Source organism: Elgaria multicarinata, chromosome 1 (genome assembly GCF_023053635.1).
Source record: "Elgaria multicarinata webbii isolate HBS135686 ecotype San Diego chromosome 1, rElgMul1.1.pri, whole genome shotgun sequence".
Lineage (NCBI taxonomy): Eukaryota > Metazoa > Chordata > Lepidosauria > Squamata > Anguidae > Elgaria > Elgaria multicarinata.
The window spans coordinates 97630630-97651674 of record NC_086171.1 but is presented as its reverse complement, the minus strand read 5'-3'; the positions used below and the strand labels follow the sequence as shown (position 1 = coordinate 97651674).

Sequence of the window (21045 nt, the reverse complement as noted above, 5' to 3'; positions counted from 1 at the left end):
CTCTACAATGGGAACTGCCAAACCTCCATGTTTAATTCATTGGAATAATAGTTGGTGTTCTAACTATAGCTGCTTTGCTGTGATTAATAAACTTATTGAAACAAGATTGAACAATAATTTGTTTCATTCAAATAGTTAAAGATAGAATTAGGCTGCAATCATATATACACTTACCAAGCAGTAAGTGCCATCCGAAACAATGAGACTTACTTATGAGTAGACATGTATAGGATTTGGCTGATAGGATATTTGTTTCTATTACTGCAATGCATGCTATCCATGGTAAGCACCCAGTGGAGTATTGTTTAAGATCTTTTTGCATTTTTAAAAATCAAACATCCAAATTGTAGTTTACTATTCTTAACAAATCATCTACCACCATTATCCCTAAATATCTTGTATCCTTTTCATTCTAACTTGAACCTAATAATACCTTTTTATCCCTTGCTCTATATTTATTCCAGGAAGCTCTGATTTACTTTGGTTGATCTTATCACATGAGGTCAAGGTAAACTGTTTTAAAATCAGCATTGAATTAATAATAATAAATAGATAGAGGATCCCTTATCCCTTAAGGTTTATAATGTTAGCATTGTTATCTGATTATAAACTGATCTTATATATTGATTTATAGCTAGTCATGCCTTTATCTATCTATCTATCTATGCTGAAGTTTTCAATGCACAAGTCAAACTGCCACCAGGCTAAGTAATAGTTCCCCAGCACAACTTTTTGGAGACATTAACCAAATAGAATTGGAACCACCGCAAAATGGTGTTTCCAGGTTCATAGGCAAGCATCCCAGAAAGATACCATGATGCTCAATGGTATGAAATGCTCTGGAGAGGTCCAACAGAAATAAACTCTCCCTGTCCAGTTCCTGACTTAGATCATCCACCAAGGCAACCAAGTCTGTTTCTGTTCCAAAACCAGACCTAAACCCAGATTGGAACTGATCCAAATTATCAGCTTCATCCAAAAAAGACTGGAGTTACACTGCCATCATTTGCTCTAAGGATGGCTCTAAATTTAAAAAAAGAAAAGAAAAAAGAAATAGTTATGGGTCTAACAACAAGTGTTGGTTTTGCTCCTCCAAGCAACTTGTCCACATCCTCATTCTGAACAAACTGAAACTCATCCATCAAAATTGGACAATCAGTTGCCTCAACTGTCTCATCAGAATCTACCCTCAATGTAGAGGCCAAGTGGGAGTGGATATGAGCAATTTTATCAATGTTTTGCTAATTCATCACAATAGTTTTTTGAAGGTTCTCTCTCACTATCCTGGGATCTAAAATGTATGTAACAGTCCCTTAACCACCCAAAACAGCTCTCCTGGATAACACGGTGTTGATGCCTTAGATGACAGAGAATAGGGTGACCCTATGAAAAGGAGGACAGGGCTCCTGTATCTTTAACAGTTGTATAGAAAAGGGAATTTCAGCAGGTGTCATTTGTATGCATGCAGCACCTGGGGAAATTCCCTCTTCATCACAACAGTTAAAGCTGCAGGAGCCCTGCCCTCAATTGTACATATACTAGAGTGACCAGATACAAAAGAGGTCAGGGCTCCTGCAGCTTTAACTGTTGTGATGAAGAGGGAATTTCCCCAGGTGCTGCATGCATACAAATGACACCTGCTGAAATTCCCTTTTCTATACAACTGTTAAAGATACAGGAGCCCTGTCCTCCTTTTCAAATGGCCACCCTAGCAGAGAAGAAACACTTCCTTGCCCTCACCATCATGGAGTAGGCCCTAAAATGGGCTCTAACCCTTGTTTGAACAAATTCATCCTGCCTTCCTCCATCATTGCTCTAGTCCTCTATCCAAGCACTTTGTTGCTCTAAGCTCCTCAGAAAAACAAGGAGCACCCAAGTATTGGACTTTGGGTCTTGGAACAAAGGAGCCAAATGCCCAATGATGTGCACACTTGCAATCTTCTGCTGTGGCTGAGTGGTTAGATAGCTGGTCTGGGGTGCATGCAATGTGGGTTTGTGTCCCAGATGATCCCTCTTTTTTCCCTTGACCAGAATGGTTTTCTTTTTTCCAGGCATGCAAAAGGTCAGGGGGTATTTTCCCTCTTCCCTCAGTCTGGCTTGAACTCCTGTCTAAACCTTCCCAGCCTCATGCCCCATAGAGTGCACCATTTTGGCTGTGGCTACATGGATCAGCTGAGAAGGAGAACTAAAAAATATTCCCCCTCAGCTAATCTACTTGAATCTGCTGAGAGGTGGGGGTAGTGTGTGTGTGTGTGCGTGCGTGCGTGCGTGCGTCTGTCTGTCTGTCTGGTATCGATGGCATGTGTGTGTGAATGGTTTGGATAGGGTATGAGAGTGTTACAAGGGTGAGATGGCTATGCCCACTGTCGGCACATGGCTCCTTGGAGATTTCCCAAGTCACAATCTGGCCCTAGGGCCAAAAAAGGTTCTCAACCCCTGCCGAGTGCGCCTTTCAACAGCTTTGAATACTGTTGACATTGGTGTTCTTCTGGATTAGCTCTGCAAGTTGGGGGTGCTGTTTTACACTATGAACTCCATCTGATGAGCGTTTTATTGCACACTCATTACTGGGCACTCACAGAATTTTCGTAGGTTGTCTACCACGATGTTGCCTGCCTCCTGCACCCCTTCTGCACCTTCTAGCCTTCCTTGCGTTACAAAAAAACTCTCCACAAAGTCTGATGTATTTTTAAACTCGGAATTGCTGCTCTCTCCTACTATGTGCAGGAGAAGCAGTGCCATTAGAACAGCAGACTCAATGGGCCTCATGCTCGTTGTTTACTTCCTGTTTTCAAACAGGAAGTAACTGAGCGATGAAACCAGGAGTGGGGAAGCGATGGTAGCTATCATTTTTCCCAGTAGTGGGGGCTGCTCGCATAAAAAAACCATTAAGATCTGGCAATTTGTGGTAAGAAGTTTGCTCACGTTTACTTTAGGCCTATTTAAGTCATTTAAGATAGGGACCCACCCAAAACATCAATTAGAAATCAATGCGGCAGCCATCTTTCAAAATGGCGGACTCAATCTTAAAAATGGTGTAGATAAGCAGTTGAGGTGTCTTTTATAATGTTTTTTTTTGGTCAAAAAATACAATGGTGCTATTTTAAAGTAGGTATTTTAATAAATTTGCTTTAAAAACTATTTTTGATTGCACTAAAAAAAGAACTTTTTTATTTATTAATTTTATTCTTTAAAAACTTTTCACTAATCAAGCATTTTAGTCATCTACCACTGTTTAAGATAGCTTACATTTTTTCAAAAGTAACAAGTCTTTTTATTGTTTATTCAGGTGAACTGATGTGATGGCTATGCAGAAGTAACTTACTCGCCTCCACAGAAGTAGTTCCTTCTGGGTTAGACTGGAATAAATGCTGTTTGTGCTGACTACAAGGTGACCTCATCTGTCCAGCTGAAAATCTTAATCCAAAACAACGGAGTGGCAGGTACAAGACACTATCAGAAAATCTAGTGAACTTTAAAGAACTTAGAAGATTACCAAATGATGTAAAAATTGAATATTTTGATGAAGGAGAAGGAATGCAGCATACCTTTGAAAGAGATAAGGCACATTGGCATAAAAAATGTTCTCTTAAGTACAACACAAAAAATCTGAACCGTGCAGTTAAACGTTCACAGTTTTGTAACCAGGAAGTGACAATTCAAAATGAACCACAATCATGTGGGGGAATCATCAACACAGACGCCACACAGGACACGTCGAGCCTATGCGTGATAAGTGATCACGCATAGGCTGATCACTTATCACGATTGGGAGATGAACCTGTCAATCAACATTAAAAAAAATAGGTTCCCCCCTCCCGCTTTACCCATTCAATAAAAATTTATTGTAAGTAAACCGCATGATGAGAAATTCTGAAAATCAACACAAATGACCCCCAATCATCAATGTCTAAGCACAGTAATTTTCAGGGATCTAGCTTTAAAAACAAAGAAGTTATAGGTGATTTTTCACCCAATGCAATCCTTTTTTTTTAAAGCAACAATAACAAAAACAACAAATAAAAATCACTTGATACATAAACATAAAATTGCCTTAATATCGAATATTCAAATTTAACCTATTAAACATATTTGTACTAAACATAACAGTGCTCCCCCCACCTCGGGATCTCATTCCTGTTTCCAAAAACTCATAGTTTCATCTGTTGGTGGTTTCCCACTTCCTTTAGAGAACACAAACTCTAGGAACTTTTTCCATATACCCTCAAAATCATTTGTTTTTACTATACCTCTTTTCATTTTAATATTACATGTCAATTTATCATTCATAGCAATGTCTCACACTTCTTTATACCATTCTTCAATACAATAGTCTCTTAGAATCTTCCAGTTCCTAGCTACAATCAGCCTCGCAGCCGTCAGCAGGTTCGTTATCAGTTCTTTCGTTTCTTTATTACATTTAAGTTCTTCTTGCAGTGAGAGTAATGCAATCCTTGGTGTAACCTCTACTTTAAATCCCACAATCTGCTCATTCTCAAAGAACACCATCTTCCACAACTTTTGCACATGTTTACAATCCCACCACATATGTAAATACGTTCCTTTTTCACCACAACCCCTCCAACAATCTGCTGAAAGCTGATTATTAATCTTATTTAATCTAACCGGAGTTAAATACCACCTCCGTACAAGTTTATAGTAATTCTCCTTTATTCTTACTGACATATTTCTCAACACTCTCTGTCTCCATAGTCCTTCCCATCTCTGCTGTCCTATTTGTATCTTCAAATCGGTCTCCCAAACCACTTTCCCGACACTATCCAACACTCCTTTCTCAACTAATATATTATATAGTTGACTCATTAACCCTTTTGTCCCTATATTTTGTCCCTTATCAATTTCTTTTTTTTCAATTAATTCCTCAAATTTCGTCCTCTCTCCACACTCTCCATTTTCTCTTACCCAATTTTTAGTCCATTGTTCCAATTGCCCGTAGTTTAACCATGTTAATTTCAAATCTTTTAAAACTTCTTCCAACCTCTCTCTTGTATTCATCCCCCTTAACCATTCTCTTAATTTCAATTTGTTTTTTTCTTTTAAAACTTTGCTTAATCTATTCTTTAAGTTTTCAGGAAATTTCTTTAGCATTATCACCGGTGTTAAGGAGGAATTACTTGAAAGCAGTTCCTTTTTATATTTATTCCAAAGTTCCCAATGGAACTTCAAAAAGTGATTATCTAAATCATTAAGCCATTTACCCTTCCCTTTCTCCTTAAAAAATACATTCTGCAATTTTAACTCAATATTACCTAATGTATTTTCCTCCATCCATTCTAAGTTGGGGTGTGCATGGACCCCCCCGCTCCGCTTCACTTCCAGATACGGATTTGCTGATTGGGCCGCTTCGCTCCGCCCCCGCTGTGCCCATGTCCGCTCCACTCCGCTCGGAGCTCCGGATCCGGATCGGAGCTCCGTTTCCCCCCCCATAGGCTTGCATTAAGCTAAAAAGTATACAACTTTTTTTCTGTGAAAGTTAGAAACCTCAAGTTTGGCACCATGACACCTCATGGAGGTATACACATGCACGCCAAGACTCAAAGCAATCCCATCATCCCCTGATTTTGGGGGAATTTATGAAAATCGGGCACCCCATTCATACCCCTTTCCATAGCTCCGTCAATTTGCACGTTAGAAACCTCAAACTCACCACCATGACAGCTTATCCAGGGATACACATGCACGCCCAGACTCAAGGCAGTCCCATCATCCCCTGATTTTTGGGGAATTTAGGAAAATCCAACACCCCATTCACACCCCTTTCCATAGCTCCGTCAATTTGCACGTTAGAAACCTCAAACTCACCACCATGATAGCTTATCCAGGGATACACACGCACGCCAAGACTCAAGGCAGTCCCATCATCCCCTGATTTTTGGGGAATTTATGAAAATCCAACACCCTATTCACACCCCTTTCCATAGCTCCGTCAATTTGCACGTTAGAAACCTCAAACTCGCCACCATGACAGCTTATAAAGGGATACACATGCACACCAAGACTCAAGGCAGTCCCATCATCTCCTGATTTTTAGAGAATTTAGGAAAATCCAACACCCTATTCACACCCCTTTCCATAGCTCCGTCAATTTGCACATTGGAAACCTCAAACTCGCCACCATGACAGCTTATCCAGGGATACACATGCATGCCGAGACTCAAGGCAGTCCCATCATCCCCTGATTTTTGGGGAGTTTAGGAAAATCGGGCACCCCATTCACACCCCTTTCCATAGCTCCATCAATTTGCATGTTAGAAAGTAAAACCTCAAACTCACCACCATGATAGCTTATCCAGGGATACACATGCACGCCCAGACTCAAGGCAGTCCCATCATCCCCTGATTTTTGGCGGGGCTTAAACCTGCAGACATCTCAATGGGGCCATTTCAAAGGAAATCCCAAGATGCCATGAATTGGGGAGTAGAGATAAACCTATGAATCTTCTTCCACACTTGAAAAATGGATTTGGAACTTCCAAAACTCCAAGTGAGTGCAGGAAGGACTTCTCCCCTGAGTCAAAGCCAGACACACACAACATCCCTGAAAGGGGGCAGGGGAGGAGAGAGGGAAGGCAGGCAGGCAGGCAGCAGACATTTCTGGGGGCATAAGGAAGTGAGCCAAGGATAAGCCAGTAATGCATATAAAATGGAATAAATAAATGAATAAACGAAGGAGGGGTGGAATTAAAAGCAGCAGTGTTGCTGAATAAACAACAAGAAGAACTTTTTTTAAAAGGCTATATCTGTCTTTTACCAGCAATAGGGGGACGTGCCCAGGGGAGGGGGAAGCAGCAGCTGCCAATTTGACTGGTGGTCAACCAGTCTTTTAAGAAGCAAGGCTGTCAGTTCAACTCATGAAAGCCATTGCTTTACCACAACAGAAAAGTGGAACTGTCACTTCAACTCATGATAGGCATTGCTCCACCACTAAGAGAAGTAGACCGCTCACTTCAACTCATGATAGGCATTGCTCCACTGGGTTACTCTCTTTGGAAGGCTCTAATGGCCCTCCAAGTACAGGAGAGAGTGGGGGCACGTCCACATGGGATGCCCTAGGGGAGCTCATCCCCTTGCACCACATCTTTTCAGTTGTTCCCCAAAGTTAGGGTGGGTAGCAGTGCTGTGTTTCTATCTCTTATTATTGGCTTAGTATATGATTTCACAGGTTGTGTTTGTGCATTTGGTGGGGCTACTGTTTTAAAAAACACTGGGAAAAGTCCATTCAGACTAAGAAAGAGAAGTTCCCAGAATCCCAAGTTACCCATTTTGCCGAGCCCCTCCTCCAACTTTGGCATTATGTGATCATGACCAGGAGTTGACTCTGCCCCTCAGCCCTTCGGAAAAGGTATTTTTCCCGCCGGTTTTTTAAAAAATTCTAGCGGGCGACCCGCACCACGCAGAGGTGAGAGTAGTCTCAAAATGACCCCCACCCACGAGTCTCTAAGCACAAGAATTTTCAGAAAGATAGCATCAAAAACAACACAGTTATCCCCCTTTCTTTTCCGCAATGCAATCCTATGGGCGAAATGTTTCAAGATGGCGATAGAAGCGGAAAACGGAAAACGGAGCGCTCCGAAAATGGGCGCTTCTCTTCGCCTTGCTTCTAGGGGTCCGCGGTCCGCTTCTACTCCGCCTCTGGGCAAGGCGGAGCAGGCCAATTCGCTCCTGCTTCTGCGCTTCTAATCGGAGCGGAGCACATGCCTAATTCTAAGTCCCCTATCCCTACAATTGCTTCAACAATATGTCTTAACCTGTTTGCTATATAATAGTACTCAAGGTTTGGGAGACCCAGTCCACCCTTCTTTTGGCTTAAATATCATTTACTTTTATTGATCCTTGATTTCTTCTCAGCATTACAGTAGTTATTTATTAGATTCTGCCAACTTTTTAACTCTAAATCTGAAATTCTTATTGGTAACATCCTAAAGAAAAAATTGATCCTAGGTATAATTTTCATCTTTATTAAAGCTATTCTTCCAAACCAAGAAAGATTCAATTTCTTATACTTCTTTAACTTTTCTACTATCTCTTTTTTCAATCCACTTAAATTCTCACTTTCCAAATCTTCTAAATTTTTAGTAATCTTAATACCCAAATATTTAATTCTTTCTTTACTTTTCAAAACTGAAGCCATCCCTTCCCATTCCTTTTCTTCCTTTTTGGTATAATTAAATAACATCAATTCCAATTTTGCCCAATTTATTCTTAACCCCGTAACTTCTTCAAATTCTTTCAACTGCTGTTTAATTCTTTCCATTTTACCTATAGGATCCCTAATAGTCATCAATGTATCATCTGCAAACATATTCAACTTTATTTTATTACTGCTACCTATCCCCTCTCTCTCCCCATCTTCTCTTATTGCGTTTGCCAACAATTCCATCACCAATACAAAAAGGACTGGCGAGAATGGGCATCCTTGTCTCGTTCCTCTGGCTAGTCGTATCTTATCCGTTATTCCGTCGTTTACTACCACTACGGCTGTGTTTTTAGAATATAACTGCTCTATTATTGCCTTAAATTTAATACCAAATCCCATTTTATTTAAAACCAACTTTAAAGTTTGCCAACTCACACAATCAAAAGCCTTAAAAATATCTAACGCTAAAATACCCGCCTTATTCTTTGACTTTTTTATCCCCTGTATTACATTCAGAACTCTACCTATTAATGTGTGCATCTTTCTACCTGCTATGAAACCACATTGGTCTTCCCCTACATAATTAGCTATAAATTTATTTAACCTTTTAGCCAAAATAGTTGAAAAAAATTTAGCATCTTGATTTATTAATGAAATTGGTCTATATGAATCAGGGAGAGTCAAGTCCTTATCCGGTTTCGGAATTAAAATTATTATGGAATGCTCCCATGACTCTGGAATCTTCTCCCCTTCCATTATTGCATTATATAATTTCAACAACTTTGGCACTATTAATGTTTTAATTTTTTTATAAAACTCTGGTCCTAGACCATCTACCCCCTGTGATTTCCCTGCTTTAAGCTGGTCTATGACCTCCTCTATTTCACTTTGCAGTATATTATTATTATTATTATTATTATTATTATTATTATTATTATTATTTATTTATTTATATAGCACCATCATTGTACATGGTGCTGTACAGAGTAAAACGGTAAATAGCAAGACTTTGCCGCATAGGCTTACAATCTAATAAAATCATAGTAAAACAATAAGGAGGGGAAGAGAATGCAAACAGGCACAGGGTAGGGTAAGCAGGCACAGGGTAGGGTAAAACTAACAGTGTAAAGTCTGCACAACATCAAGTTTTAAAAGCTTTAGGAAAAAGAAAAGTTTTTAGTTGAGCTTTAAAAGCTGCGATTGAAGTTGTAGTTCTCAAATGTTCTGGAAGAGCGTTCCAGGCGTAAGGGGCAGCAGAAGAAAATGGACGGAGCCGAGCAAGGGAAGTAGAGGCCCTTGGGCAGGCGAGAAACATGGCATCAGAGGAGCGAAGAGCACGAGCGGGGCAATAGTGTGAGATGAGAGAGGAGAGATAGGAAGGAGCTAGTCCATTATTTCTTTATGCTCTTTTTCTAATCCTTTCTTCAAAAGTTTACCCACATACTCTTCCATCCTCTTCGTTTGGGTATCTCTTTCCTTACATAAATCTTCAAAAAATTCCTGAATTTTTTTTATTTTATCCTTCATCATGTGACAATAATTGCCCTGCTTATTTTTTACTGACCCTATCCCATTTTTAGCCTTTTCCTTTTGTGTGAGTTTGGCAAGCAACTTCGAGTTCCTGTTACTATTTTGAAAATATTCCCTTTTCATATAAATTAAATTCCTCTGAACCTCTTCTAAATTAATATTTTCTAATTCCCTTTTTTTTTGCCTGCAATTCTATTAATTTATATTTATTCTTAGTTTGCCAATATTCTTTTTCCAAATTTATTATCTCTTTCTCTAAAGTAACCTGCCTTGCCTCCTGTTGTCTTTTTAGATTACACGTTTCCCCTAATACAATTCCCCCTAAACACAGCCTTCATGGTATCCCAGACCACTGCAGTTCTTGTTCCCCCCTTTTAGTTTATTTCCCAAGTTTCTGATAATTCCTTCTGCATTTTCTCAATTACTTTATCATACTTATTAGTATTCAATCTCCACCTTAATGCTTCTTTGTAATCCTTACTAACTGCAAACTCTAAACTTACCAATGCATGATCCGTTACCTTGATTACCCCTAGTTCCATTCTATATGTCTTAGTTACAAAATCTCTAGATACAAAAATATGATCAATCCTAGAATATGTATGATGGACTGGAGAATAAAACGTAAATCCTGGGTCTGTCCCTCTAAGAACTCTCCAACAGTCAACAAAATCCTTTTCTTTAATTAATTTCTTTAAAATAGTAATGTTGTTTCTCTTTTCTACCTCAGAGGGATTTGACCTATCTACTCTATTGTCCATAGCCATATTAAAATCTCCAGCCAAAATGACATACCCCTCCTTGAATTCTTCTATCTCTCTTAATACCTCTTCATAAAATTCTTTTTGTTTATTATTTGGTGCATACATATTGATCAAAGTATACATTTTCCCTTCCATTTGACCCTTAATCAAGAGATATCTCCCATTCCCATCTTTTTTAATATTCTCCAACATAAACCCACTTCTTTTTGAAATCAAAATGGCCACTCCATTTTTTTTACGTCCCCAATGACACTTCATAATAAACAGGCCATCTCAAGCGAATAGCATTGGTTTTTTCATTAGGTTGATGTGTTTCTTGCAGAAAGATTATATCAGAACCATCCCTATTTAACAATTGCTCAATCCTTCTCCTTTTCACGACTGCCCCCAGACCTTTAACATTGAGCGTTGAGATTCTTATCTTCTTATCCATATCCAGTTTCTTGATCTTCTTTTCGATCCCGTACGTGTTGAAAACCTAACTTACATACATAACAATACAACAACCCAAACATACCCTTCCTTCCCACCCCACTTCCCCTTTCCCTCCCAAATCTTTTCCCCCATTATATCCCCGGGAGTCTAACACTCCGGCCATTAATTTAACCCTGGGGGGGAAGGCAGCCAGGAACCCAGAGCCAGCAGGATCTAATATGATTATGCTTCTTATCATCATTATATTATCCACTTTACACCCCTCCCCCTGATGCACCTCTTTCTTCTTCATCATCACTCTTTGCGTCACCACTGGCTTCTCCTTGTGGACCCAAACCTAAGCTCTCAAGAAGCTCCATGCCTTGCTGAAAGGAAAGAACCTTATGATTTTCCTCCTTATATGAGAAACGCAGAAAAATCGGATATCCCCAAGCATAGAGGATTTTCCTCTTCTTCAATTCCCCTGTTTTAGACTTGACATTGCGTCTCCATTCCAAAGTTTGTTGGCACAGATCATTAAAGACCTGCACTGTTGCTCCTTGGAACTTCAGCTCTCCCAATGCTCTTAACTCCCTCATCAGTTGTTCTTTCTTGTAATAGCTTGAAATTTTCACCAAAACATCTCTGGGAGTTGAGCCAGTTCTGAAGCCACCAACCCTGTGAACGCGCTCCACATCTTCTTCACTTAGTTGCAGGGTTGGGACTAGTTCTTTGAACCAGCTTAGGATGTCCTTCCTGAGGTCCTCACCTTTCTTTTCCCCCATATTACGAACACGCAGATTTTCTCTTCTCGAATTGTCCTCCAAGGAGATCAGTCTCTTATCATGATCATTAAATTTCACCTCTTGCTCATTCTGGGTCTTTTTAATTTCTTTAACTTGATTTTTCATCTCTGTCTTCAAAAAGCCTAATTGCTTATCTCTTATAGCCATTTCTGCAAACAAATCATCCACCCTTTTATTAGTTTTGCCAACTTCCATTTCAATTTTCATAAATATCTCATCTTTAAGTCCCTTTAACAGAGCTGAGATTTGTTCCATCATCACTTCCTGCCCTGCTGGCTCTGAGCCAACTTTGGCAGCCATCTTAAGCTCTTTTGTTACTTTTGTGGATTCTTCTTGTTTATCTTTTTGATTGTCCTCCTCTTCTGGCTCTAATTCAGCTACTCTTTGTAATCTCTTGATCGTGTTGTTTGAAGCGTGCGAGACCCACTTCGGTTTTACTGAAGGCTGCTTCTTGGGTGGCATATAGTCCCGCAAATACGGCTGGTGTTAGTTAGTTTCGCTTTTGACTCAGACAGTCAGCAAACTCAGAGGGGTTTATTGCCATGTTTAACAATATTTATTGCTTGCTAAAGAAGGGGTGGCTATCAATCAGTCTCTCCCAATGCTGGCTTCTACCATTAAAATTCCCTTTGAGATAAGCACTCCGTCTGGGAGATTTCTTATGAAACCGCTCTTTGAAGTTCTTAGAGGAACTTTCCTCCGCTTGCCCCCTTACTTTGCCTCTGAATACTCATTCGTTACACAGCAAAATGCTTTATTCTTTAAATCTCCTTCTGCAGCTCAAAGCTTCCTACACATTCTTCACCGTTCTTCACCATTTCCAGCCCAGATAGTTTAGATGATAAGATTTTTTAAAACCTACCGACCGGCAGGAACGATTTCTCCTACTGCTCCATTGGCACGCTGGCTCCGCCCCCTACCCAATGCAATCCTAAGGGGGAAAAATTCCAAAATGGCAGGTGGAGCCCCGAAAACATGCGGAGCACTCTGCAAATGAAAAAAACCACTCCACATCGCTCTGCTGACCAGCTGACCCGATTCAGATCCACCTTTGGCAGAGGCAGATGGGTCACTTCGCCACAACAGTTAAAGCTGCAGGAGCTATACTAGAGTGACCAGATACAAAAGAGGGCAGGGCACCTGCAGCTTTAACTGGTGTGGTGAAGAGGGAATTTCACCAGGTTCTCCATATATACAAATGACACCTGCTGAAATTCCCTTTTCAATACAACTGTTAAAGATACAAGAGCCCTGTCCTCCTTTGCATATGGTCACCCTATATAATGAAAGGTACAGATTTAATTGCTTTGGAAGCTAAGTACCACATCAGATGCATGGCCAACCTATGCCACAAAGCAAGATCTGTAGAAATGCAAAAGCAACATGTCGATGAAGACACTGTCTGTCCGAAAGACAAAAGGGCATTTTTCAGCCATTGCAGTGGATCAAGCACATGAGTGACAAAATGCTTGTATTAAAGGTGGAGGAGGAGCTATTGGGCTGTTTCAAGATGCAAAAGTACTCATGCTTTGACTGGTCCAGAGATAACCAGGTTAGTTGATGAATTCTGTATTCTGGATGCTAAAATCCATCCATCTTTCAACCATGAACAATACGAATCATACCAAAAGAAATTTCTCAGTAAGACAAATCTGTTGACTGATTCTTTCTTAGATGTGTGTAATCCCTTTGAAGAACTGAGGAGTGATCTTTTTTCTCTTCATACATATCTTGTCGCAAGCTCTGATAGAGTGGAGGCCCTTCAGCACCTTGAAGAAGATGGAAGAAACCTCTATCGTACATTCATCAAGCAACGACTTTCAAAGAACCCAAGTGGAAGTGTTTTCAGCCCTCTTAAGATGAACAACAGGAAGTTATTAGCAGATCTAGAGGCAAGACCGATCCCTAGACATATTAAAGTCGTAAAAGCTCTGAAAAACAACATCCAACTATTTTCAAAGCTTTTCATTGCTACCCAGTACCGTGAGTTGGATCCAGACACATTTTTCCATCATGTGAATCAGCCGTTTCCCCCTTCTCTTTCTTTGGATGGAGGAATTCGGTCATGTGTAAAATCAGACCTAGCTTCCATTATTGAAAACGTAGCAGATGGAAGTGATGATTTCACAGGTCAATGTGATGCTATTGTGTTCGATGGTGCAACTCTTATCAACATGCTCCATCCAAGGACATCAAAAACATTTGGAGAATACTGCACACGTGAGTTTCAACAGTACACTGCAAAAAAAATTGACAACAGGCCTGTAAAAAGGGCTGATTTTGTCTGGGACACTTACTCTGGAGATAGTGTCAAGAAGCCTACACAGGAGAAAAGAGGACTTGGAGTTCGCCGACATGTGACTGAAGGAAGCCTTGTTCCAAAAAACTGGGCTAGCTTCCTTTGAAATGATAAAAACAAAGAACAAACTTTTTGGTTTGTTAGCTACAGTAATAGTAAGGGACAAGATGAGTTTTGAGGTTGTAACGAAAGATGGCGGAACATTTTTATCATCGCGCTCAAACACTTCCCTCCATGGGACATTTTCGATAGTAGAAGCTGATGGTCGCATAATACTTCACACTGCGGATATTGTTTCTCATGATGCAGTCGATGTCATGATCAGAACTGTAGATACGGATGTGCTTGTCCTCTCTGTATCTTACTATCACTTAAGAGACTGTGGATTTTGTTTGGTGTTGGCAACCGGAAGCGCCACATATCTGTGCACAACTTCGCAGAGGTTCTAGGGGAATCAAAGGCTATTGCCCTAAGAGGCTTCCATGCTTTCACCAGATGTGACACTACGTCGTCATTTTCTGCTAATGGAAAACGAAGTGCCTGGAATTTCTGGATAAAATTTGAAGATGCTACAAGCTCATTTCTTGCACTTTCAAACCCAGAACTTCAACAGAAACTTCAAACTTATGTTGTTCTGCTTTACAGTACAGAATGTGCTGGCATGTCCATCACTGAAACCAGGAAAATGCTGTTTACATCAAAAGGTAGACTGCTAGAAAATGTGCAAAAACTGCCTTGCAAAAGCACATTCTAAGGGCTGCTTATCAGGGTGGACATATATGGGGGCAGTCTCATATTGCAAATCCAGTCTTACCTCCACCTTCAGAGTAGGGTTGGATCAAAACTGATGGTATATGGACACCATTGTGGACATCTCTTCCAGCAATATGGGAGAGTTGCAGAGAGTTGGTCCACTGCATCTGTAAATCAGGATGCCAATCACGCTGCAGTTGCAAAAATGCTGGCGTCCCATGTGTAAGAACTGTAAGGCAAAGTGCTTGAAGTCTACTGACCCAATAGTAAAAGAAGAACCATTTGAGGACACTGATGTTGTATTGTAATATTTAAGTGGATAAACATCAAAGAATGATTTCATTTAATTATTTCTTAAATGTAGTTTAATTTATGTATACTTCAATATATACCAATGTTACACATTAAATTTAGAAATGAGGAATACTGTAATAACAGTTAATAGTTCATATTTTTGGTTGTTTTCCCCCTATATAAATAAAAATGATATATTTTAAACATTGGATGGGGCTGTTAAATGTTTGATTAGTGAAAAAATTTTACAATAAAAAAGTATTAATTTTTTTTCATTTTTCTCATTTTTTAAAGCAAATTTATTAAAATACCTACTTTAAAATAGTACCACTGAATTTTTTGACCCAAAAAAATTATAAAAGACACCTCAACTGCTTATCTATGCAATTTTTAAGATAGAGTCCGCCATTTTGAAAGACGTCCGCCATATTGATTTCTAATTTGATTTTTTTCTTTAATACACTGAGTACTGTAAGTCAAAGAGGAGCTCATCTTGAGGGGAGACATGATAGCTGTCATGCCCTGCATGGACATGGAGTCAGGGGATGAGGAGCTGGAAGAATCAGGACCCAGCACCAGCCCAGGAGGCGTGAAGTAGGGACTGGCAGAGACTCCTGCGGAGCCAGAGAAGGAAGAGCCGTGCACAGGTGTGCCAGCCGGGACCTCTGCCAACTCAGATGGCTCAGTGCCAGCAGAGACCTCTGCCAATCCAGAGGGTTCAGAGGAAGAAGCAAACGTACCTGTGTTTAGTCAGCTGCGTGCGGAGAAGGAGACTAGGCAGCGTTCGCGCTGCCTTTATCTAAAACGCCAAGCAATCAAAGAACAGCTGAAGGACCATGACTCAGCATAAATACGCGGCAGTCAGCCGAGGTAGCTTTGTCAGAGATTAACTGAGTTTCCTGGCGAAAGCTTTGGTTCCTGAATCTCTTGACCCTGTGCCTTGCGTCTTGATTCCTGCTTCCTGCTGTGACTCCGGATCGGTTCATGACCACATCTCTCTGTTCCTGACTCCTGCATTGACCTTGGACTGGATTGTGACACCGTTTGCCTCCTCTTGCCCTGTTGGACCCTTAGACTGCTGTTTGGACTTCGCTGACTGCTGATTGTGCTGACCCTGGACTAAACCCTCGACCACGCTGACTGCCAAAGCCCAGGACCTTGGACTTGCCACAAACTACTCTCCCTGTCATAAGCCTGGACCCCTGCCTTGCTTTCCCCCCCAGTTGCCTCCAAGTCTCCTGCGTTCCCAAACCTTAACTGCCTGTGTTCTCTAAATAAACGAACAGTTGCTTCGCTTTGAGTCTCCGTCATTTATCATTGTCAGCCTTTGGGCAGCTTTCCCGGACAATAGCACTCTTCAAATAATTAAAAGTTTGTCACACAGAGGAGGGCCAGGATCTCTTCTCGATCCTCCCAGAGTGCAGGACACGGAATAACAGGCTCAAGTTAAAGGAAGCCAGATTCAGGCTGGACATCAGGAAAAACTTCCTGACTGTTAAAGCAGTACCACAATGGAATCAGTTACCTAGGGAGGTTGTGGGCTCTCCCACACTAGAGGCCTTCAAGAGGCAGCTGGACAACCATCTGTCAGGGATGCTTTAGGGTGGATTCCTGCATTGAGCAGGGGGTTGGACTCGATGGCCTTGTAGGCCCCTTCCAACTCTGCTATTCTATGATTCCTACAGAAAACATTTTTCCAACTTGATAACATACCCTTTAGTGCAAACCTCTGCCTTCTTTCCTTACCAATCTTATATTTTTCAGTTTTTCTTCCTTTATTAAATTGCCTACTATTTTATATCTAAACTATCTTGAGCATATTTTGTTGGAAGTTCATGTGTAAATGTTTTAAACAAATACTTATTTCTTGTTTCAAACTCACATTGCGGGCACCCTGCGGAAAGTACCCAGGACTTACCAGCATAAAGCATGAGATTCAGGCAGCCAGAAATGAAGAAGGCTTGTCCAATGACATTATCATCTCGAATGACGAGTTCTTCCAGCCAACTCAGCACTTGCACAGAATCCTGGTATCTAGGGAGAAGCAAAATAATAGTAATAATAATAATAATAATTGAAAGTTATCTTTAAGTAGTTGTGATCAAGTTAGTTCTCAAAAGGGCTGGCTTGATTTGTTGTGAAATCCTGATTGGTTTTGCATGTGCCTGGGTATGACAGCAATGCAGCTATTTCATATACACCAGGGATTTTCCAAACCAATTTTTGCCTTAAAGTAGTTTGTAGTGAGAATGTTGGCAAGAGTGTTCATTCACATTACAAAAGGTTCTTTTTCTTATTTCTCTCCTTCCAATGTCATTCACAGACATTTTTAAGCAAATAATGCAGAATATTGATGATGATGATGATGATGATGATAATAATAATAATAATAACAATAATAATAATATACCTGGTGCTGAGAAAAAGAGCAGTAAAAAGGTCAGAGAGAATAATATAGTTAAGTTTAGGTTTCTTCAGCCGCTCACATAGTTCATGTGCTCGATAACCTGCAAAGTCAGCAATACATAAAATTACCTCTCTTCATTAGAATAGTCACTACCATTGGAAGCTGTTGTAAGGAAGGGGTAAATTCATACTGGGAATGGCTGTTTTTAAAATGTTAAAATGTTATATTGTTATGGTTTTAGGAGCGGAACAGATAAGCGGCCAGCTGCATGTGGGCGTTCTGGTATATCCTGGAACCGCTTGGGGCAAGGCCGGCCAGCCTTGAGTGGAAATTAACATCTCTGGGGAAGTTGTGAAAGATCTTCGCAGGGAGAGCTGAAGGGAGGGGGGAAGGAGTGAGAAAAGTATCTATAAAGGGTATTCTTTGACTGGGGGGTTTGTTCTGAGCTGGCAGACATCATGGCTGTGTGATGTATGATATTGCTACTTAGTTTTAGTTTGCTTGGTCTGGGTTCTATATATATCTGCATGTTTTATTAGTTTTAGTATGCTAATCCTGTGTATCTTACCCTTATCCTGAATAAAAATTTGGGCTTAACCCTCCAAACTGTGAGCTGTGTGCGTTTGTTCTGGGGATCTGTGGAAAATCCAGTGGGAAGGCCAGCTTCGCTGGGTCCAGCTTCCTTTACATGGTGGGCAGCACTGGGATTTGACACAGATCCGGAGGAACAGAACGCTGGTAGGAAAGGGAGAGCAGTGAAGCAGAGGTTTGAACCCAGGCTAAGCAAAGAGGAATAAGCCAGCCAAGGATGTCGTAGAATCAAGGAGCCATGGCTCCAGGAGTAGAGTTTTTGTCTCAGAGTCAAGGAGCAGAAGCTCCAGGAGTAGAGTCGGTGGAGGTAAACCCTCAGGAAGGAGTGGAAGGGGAGTCCAGTCTGTCCACTCTAGAGTGGGGGATGCAAGAGACGCCCAGCTCTGAAGGAGGGGTCCAGAGGTGGTATGCGGAATGACTCTGGAGGCCGGAGGAAGAGAGGAAAGAGCATGGTTCAAGGTTGAGCTGAGGATGTCATTCCTGGCAGCGATGCTGATGGGAGACACTCCAGGGATGCCGGCCCCACAGCTGCAGATAGGCCCAGCGTTGGCGGTAACGCTGGAGGGGGACACTCAGAGGGTGCAGGCCCCAGGCTGTGGGGAGCGCCCTACCACAAACCCCTCGGCCACCAAGAGAGGCGGACGGAAATGGCCCAGGTGCGAGGGCCAGGGAGGAAAGTGATGAGAGGAAAGTTCAACGGATGTACACGGAATGTCTGGAGCTGATGTCCCGTCACCTGAGGATTGTGGAGAGAGAGAGAGGAGGAACCCCAGGGCCACGCTTTGACCGGTGGGCTTTTCCCATGTACCAGGAGGGTGACGACGTGGGAGCATTCCTGGCCCTTTTTGAAGATACATGTGATGAGCTGGGGGTCTTGCCAGCCCAGAGGATGAGTCTGTTGCAGCCACAAGTCACTGGAACTTTGTGAGAAATGATAGCAACCATTCCACGAGAGTTGCGCCACAACTACCTGTATTTCAAAAATTTGGCCAAGGAGCAGTTTGCCCTTACAGCAGAACATTGCAGGCAGAAGTTTTGGCAGCTGACCAGAAACTCCAAAGAAACTTTTGCCGCTTTTGCTACCCGAATGATGATGGCTATGGAGGCTTGGATGGATGCTGAAGGGGTCCGAGACTTGAAGGGAGCCAAGGATTTGATAGCCAAAGAGCAGCTCTATTGACAGTTCCCAGAGAAATACGATGCCTGGGTGGGGGAAAAGAACCCCCCAACTTTGATGGAGGCAGCGAAGATGGCAGACCGGCTGCAGGCGTTTGAGCGGAAGGGAGCCGGGGGGACCCCAAAGATCCCGGAGAGGCGTCCCAGGGGAGCGGCAGGAGAAAGGAAGTTGGTGTGGCCTGAGAAGGAGCATCAGGAGAAGGGAGGTGCGGCAGGCGGAGTAGCAGCGTCCGGACCCCAGGCGAGTGGGGGGTGCTTCTACTGCAAGGAGCTGGGACACCTGAAGAGGGAATGTCCAAAGCTGGCAGCCAAGCAGGCGGGCGGAGGAGGAGGCCCAGTCCCAAAGCCGATGGTCCGAGCGGCGGCGGCACCAATAATGCCGGCCTCTCCGACCTCTAACTGGAGCGATAATAGCGAAGGGGAAGTGGCTGACCTAGCGTGCCAATGGAGCAGTAGGAGAAATCATTCCTGCCGGTCGGTAGGTTTTAAAAATCTTATCATCTAAAGTATCTGGGCTGGAAATGGTGAAGAACGGTGAAGAATGTGTAGGAAGCTTTGTGCTGCAGATGGGGATTTAAAGAATAAAGCATTTCGCTGTGTAACGAATGAACATTTAAATGGCAAAGTAAGGGGGCAAGCGGAGAGGAAGTTCTTGTTAAGAACTTCTAAGAGCGGTTTCATAAGAAATCTCCCGGACGGAGTGCTTATCTCAAAAGGGAATTTTAACTGAAGAAGCCAGTGTCTGGAGAGAGTGATATAGCTACCCCTTCTTTAGCAATCAGTAATTATTGTTAAACACAGCAATAATCCCCTTCTGAGCTCGGCAACTGTTTGATTTAAAAGCGAAACTAACTAACAGCAGCCGTAACTGCAGGAATATATGCCACCCAAGAAGGATCTTTTGGTGAAACCGAAGTGGATCAGGTCTCACGCTTCTAACAATACGGTCAAGAGATTGCAAAAAGCAGCTGAATTAGAATTAGAAGGGGCGGACAAACAAAAAGATAAACAAGAGGAATCCACAAAAGCAACAAAAGAGCTTAAGATGGCTGCCAAAGTTGGCTCAAAGCCAGCAGGGCAAGAAGTGATGATGGAACAAATCTCAGCTCTGTTGAAGGGAGTCAAAGATGCGATCTTCATGAAAATTGAAACGGAAGTTGGCAAAACCAATAAGCGTGTGGATGATTTGTCTGCAGAAATGGCTATAAGAGACAAGCAATTAGGCTTTTTGAAGACAGAAGTTGACCAGATGAGAAATCAAGTTAAAGAAATTAAAAAGATCCAGAATGAGCAAGAGGTGAAATTTAATGATCATGAAAAGAGACTGATCACTTTGGAAGACAACTCTAGAAGGTCAAACCTGCGCATCCTTAATATGGTGGAAAAGAAAGGGGAGGACCTTAGGAAGAATATCCCAAGCTGGTTTAAAGAACTAGTCCCAACCCTGCAATTAAGTGAAGATGTGGAACGCGTCCACAGGGTTGGTGGCTTCAGAAGCGGCTCAACTCCCAGAGATGTTTTGGTGAAATTTTCAAGCTACTACAAGAAAGAGCAACTGATGAGGGAGCTAAGAGCATTGGGAGAGCTGAAGTTCCAAGGAGCTACAGTGCAGGTCTTTAATGATCTGTGCCAACAAACTTTGGAATGGAGACGCAGTGTTAAGTCTATAACAGGGGAATTGAAGAAGAGGAAGATCCCCTATGCCTGGGGGTATCCAGTTTTTCTGCGTTTCTCATGGATAAGGAGGAAAATCATAAGGTTTTTCCTTTCAGCAAGACGTGGAGCTTCTTGAGAGCTTAGGTTTGGGTCCACTAGAAGAAGCTGGTGGTGACGCAAAGAGAGATGATGAAGAA

At 41.8% G+C, this 21045-nt stretch overlaps 1 protein-coding gene across 1 annotated transcript in view; it reads right to left on the bottom strand.

The window, feature by feature from the left end:
* The window catches only part of ADCY10 (adenylate cyclase 10), a 165609-nt gene that overhangs the window by 4601 nt on the left and 139963 nt on the right, over positions 1 to 21045 (bottom strand). The window contains exons 29-30 of the mRNA XM_063133185.1: positions 17429 to 17525; positions 16937 to 17052 (exon numbers count right to left, since the gene is read on the bottom strand). Coding sequence (XP_062989255.1) covers positions 16937 to 17052; positions 17429 to 17525 — 213 coding nt within the window. The remainder of the gene's footprint in view (positions 1 to 16936; positions 17053 to 17428; positions 17526 to 21045) is intronic.